At 41.6% G+C, this 3760-nt stretch overlaps 1 protein-coding gene across 1 annotated transcript in view; it reads left to right on the top strand.

Moving 5' to 3' along the window:
• Nucleotides 1-3760, top strand: part of Ltn1 (listerin E3 ubiquitin protein ligase 1) — a 62003-nt gene that overhangs the window by 39471 nt on the left and 18772 nt on the right. Inside the window, 3 exon segments of the mRNA XM_050138755.1 lie at nt 706-986; nt 1375-1612; nt 2976-3050. Coding sequence (XP_049994712.1) covers nt 706-986; nt 1375-1612; nt 2976-3050 — 594 coding nt within the window.

Genomic DNA, 3760 nt, shown 5'->3' with positions numbered 1-3760 from the left:
TAATTTTAAACTATTTGTAAGTTATAATTTATAAATTGTTTATATTTTACAAATTTTATAAAATTTCATAAAATTTATAAAAGATAAAAGAAAATATTGAGCAGGGAATTTGTGTTTTTTTCATGAACCAAAGCAACTAGAAAAATAGTAATTTGTGAGGTCTGCGATGTCAGGCCTGATATAGTCTGAATCTGCTTTGGCTGGTCACCAGCTGTTAAGAATTTAGCTCCCAGCTGGGCGGTGGTGGCACTCAGGAGGCAGAGGCAGGCTGATCTCTGCGAGTTCAAGGCCAGCCTGGTCTACAAGAGCTAGTTCCAGGACAGGCTCCAAAGCTACAGAGAAACCCTATCTGGACCACCCCCCCCCCCCAAAAAAAAATAGCTCCCATCTCATCCTAAACTCTTTATTCTAAGATAACTTAATAATTAAGATAACTTAATTCTAAGATAACTTTGACTTGTAGAGCTTTAAAGCATGTGTAGTTGATGTATACTTGGCAGATGAAGACACTATTTCCTTCTATACTTTACAAGTTTAAAAAGTTCATTTCAGAATAAATTATTGTTAATTTCTTGGTATTTAATTTTGAAAGCTGTTTTGATGTAAATATACATGAATTTCTTTTGAACTATGCTTCAGCAACTACGTTCTCCTCTTCCTCATCTTCCTCCCTCTCTTCCTCCTCCACCTCTCTCTTCTTCCTTCGTTCTGTATTATTTGTGGTGTTCTGGTAGCAGCCCGCTTATCTATTTCATCTCTATTGTTTCCTTAGACGACCAGTGAGAATCAGGCATTGTATTCTGTTCCACTTGTGCAACTGTTTGCCTGTGTCAGCTTTGATCTGGCCTGTGATCTCAGTGCCTTTTTTGACTCAGTAACTCCAGATACTGTTGGCAATCTTCCTGTAAATCTGATCAGCGAGTGGAAAGAATTTTTTTCTAAAGGCATCCACAGTTTGCTTTTACCTCTTCTGGTGACTGCTGTAGGTAAGTGCAAAGGGGCACAACAATGACACTCACCAGAGTGACTTGAAGAATTGAAATAAGCCTGGATTCTTGGAGGATTGGATTTGTCAGCTTGCATGCTGATGCTTCATGGTGCGGACCCAGGGAAAGAGGGCTTGGTATCCAGAGACCACTGCAGGTTAAGATAGATGATTGCGCAGAGCACATGGCTAGAACCCCTTTAAAAGGCATGCAGTATAGGCCATTATAACAGTTGAGGGCGGTGAAAACATAATTGTTACCCTCAACTGTCAGGTCTTTTCTGAATGTTGTATTTAGTTTTCATTTGGTTTTCTTAAATGATGTTTGATTTGATCAGTGCACTTAGGTGGCTGTGTCTGACATGTATGTTTCTTCATTTTGATGTCAGGAGAGAACAAAGACCTGTCTGAAACGTCCTTTCAGAATGCAATGCTGAAGCCCATGTGTGAAACACTAACATACATCTCGAAGGACCAGCTGCTGAGTCACAAGCTCCCTGTGAAGTTGGTGGCCGGCCAGAAGACAAACCTGCCAGAGCACCTCCAGACCTTGCTCAATACTTTGACCCCACTGCTTCTCTTCAGAGCCAGACCTGTGCAAATTGCTGCTTATCACATGCTCTACAAGTAAGACAGCTTCAATCGAGTGACCACTTTAGTCTCTGAAACATGCTGCGTATTGCATTTGCTTTTTTATTCACTGAGCCACCTTTCAACTGCTGACTTGTACTTTTTTCTACAGTTTTTTTCACTTTATTTTTATATTTTTTAAAAGAAAACAAACTACCTTTTTTCATTTTACATACCAATCCCAGTTTTCACTCATTCCCTCCCATCCACTCCTCAGAGAGAGGGTAAGGCACATGCTTTGGGGAAGGTCCAAGGCCCTCCCTACTATATCTAGACTGAGAAACAGAATAGGTTCCCCAAAAGCTAGTTACAAGCAGTAGGGATAAACATCCCACAGTCTGCCCCAGCCATACAACTGTCATCCACATTCAGAGGGACTAGTTTGGACCTTTGCTGTTTCCTTCCTTGTCTGGCTGGAGTTGGTGAGCTCCCATTAGCTCAGGTAAACTGTTTCAGTGGGTGTCCCCATCTTTGCTCATATTCTCACTCCACCTGCTCTTCAGCTGGATTTTGGGAGGTCTCTGCCTCTGTTTCCAGGAACGGATGGTTCTGTGGTGACATTTAAGGTATTCATTAGTCTGACTACAGGGCAAGGCCAGTTCGGGCACCTTCTCCTCTATTGCTTAGGGTCTTAACTGGGGTCATCATTGTGAATTCCTGGGGATTTCTCTAGTGCCAGGTTTCTTGCTAGCCCCATAATGGCTCCCTCAACCAAAATATCTTTTTCCTTACTCTCATCTCTGTTTTTCCTCCATCTCGACTATTCCGTTCCCTTAAGTTCTCCTGTATGCACTGCCCCTGCGAACTGGTCCTGTCCAGTACTTTGGTTACCATAGGCAGCTTGATGGGCTGCACGTGACTCATGTCCATGATGGTGGTGATCATGCTGAGAGCCTGACTTGTACTTTTAATCTTTAAAACAATTAAATGATGGCCGGGTTGTTGTGGTGCCTTTAATCCCAGCACTTGGGAGGCAGTGGCAGGTGGGTCCATTTGAGTTCAAGGCCAGCCTGGTCTATAAGAGTGAGCTCCAAGACAGGACAGGTTCCAAAGCTGTGGAGAAACCCTGTCTCAAACAAACAAACAAACAAAAAACAAAACAAAACAAAACAAAAAAACAAAAAAAGAAAATTAGAAATGAAAGGAGACTGGATAGTAATAGGAAGGACAAGTTTTTGACTTTATCATTTTTGTCCCTGTGTAATTCATATTTATATAATCTTGGTCATAAGTAGTTATTTTGGAAAAGAATTATTGAAAGATAAACTCACCACATAGTATATGTCTTGTTGGTCTAAAGCACAAGTTAACAATAGACAATTTGTTAAAAAGTATTTAAAAATGGCGTTCTGCTTCTCAGACTGATGCCTGAATTCCCGCAGTATGACCAGGATAATCTGAAGTCGTATGGAGATGAAGAGGAAGAACCTTCCTTGTAAGACTTTTTGCCTTGTTTGCTTTCATTTCACTTTTTTTGAGGTTGTGCTTACCGTGTGCTGTGTTGTATGTGTGTAGGTTACCGGGAAATGCTGGGTGTTGGTCCTCACTTTCTGTCTTGTCTGTGATAGTCGCCTGTTTGCTGCCTCAGTTTGCCCTGCTAGTTGGCCACCAGACACTGGGGACTCTCCTGTCTATCTCCCATCTTGCTCTATAGGGGCGGGGACTAAAGAAATGTGCTGCTACATGGAGCCTTTCATGAGCTCTTGGATCCAAATTCAGGTCACTAAGCTTGTGTAGTAAGTGCTTTGCCCACCAAGTCACCCCAGTCCCATTTTCCTCTTATAATTTGGCTTGCCAGATTCTTATAAAGAAGCTCAAAAATCCTCTGACTTCAGAATTTGTACTAATTATGTATACATAATTCTGTATGCATAAGTTTTGGAAGTTCCATAGGGCAAATGAAATCCTAAGTTCATGTTAACTACTTTCTCTTTATTTTTAAAATAATTTTATGCCAGGCGGTGGTGGGGCATGCTTTTAATCCCAGCACTTGGGAGGCAGAGGCAGGAGGATCTCTGTGAGTTCCAGGCCAATCTGGTATACAAGAGCTAGTTCCAGGACAGGCTCCAAAGCTACAGAGAAATCCTGTCTTGAAAAACCAACCAACCAAACAAACAAAAAACGTAATATTACATGAATGGGTGC

The sequence above is a fragment of the Alexandromys fortis genome, unplaced genomic scaffold (genome assembly GCF_014885135.2).
Source record: "Alexandromys fortis isolate MF-2015 unplaced genomic scaffold, M_Fortis_MF-2015_v1.1 scaffold_11, whole genome shotgun sequence".
In the NCBI taxonomy this organism is placed as follows: Eukaryota; Metazoa; Chordata; class Mammalia; order Rodentia; family Cricetidae; genus Alexandromys; species Alexandromys fortis.
The sequence above is the reverse complement of the archived record's forward strand: the minus strand, read 5'-3'. Positions and strand labels throughout refer to the sequence as shown.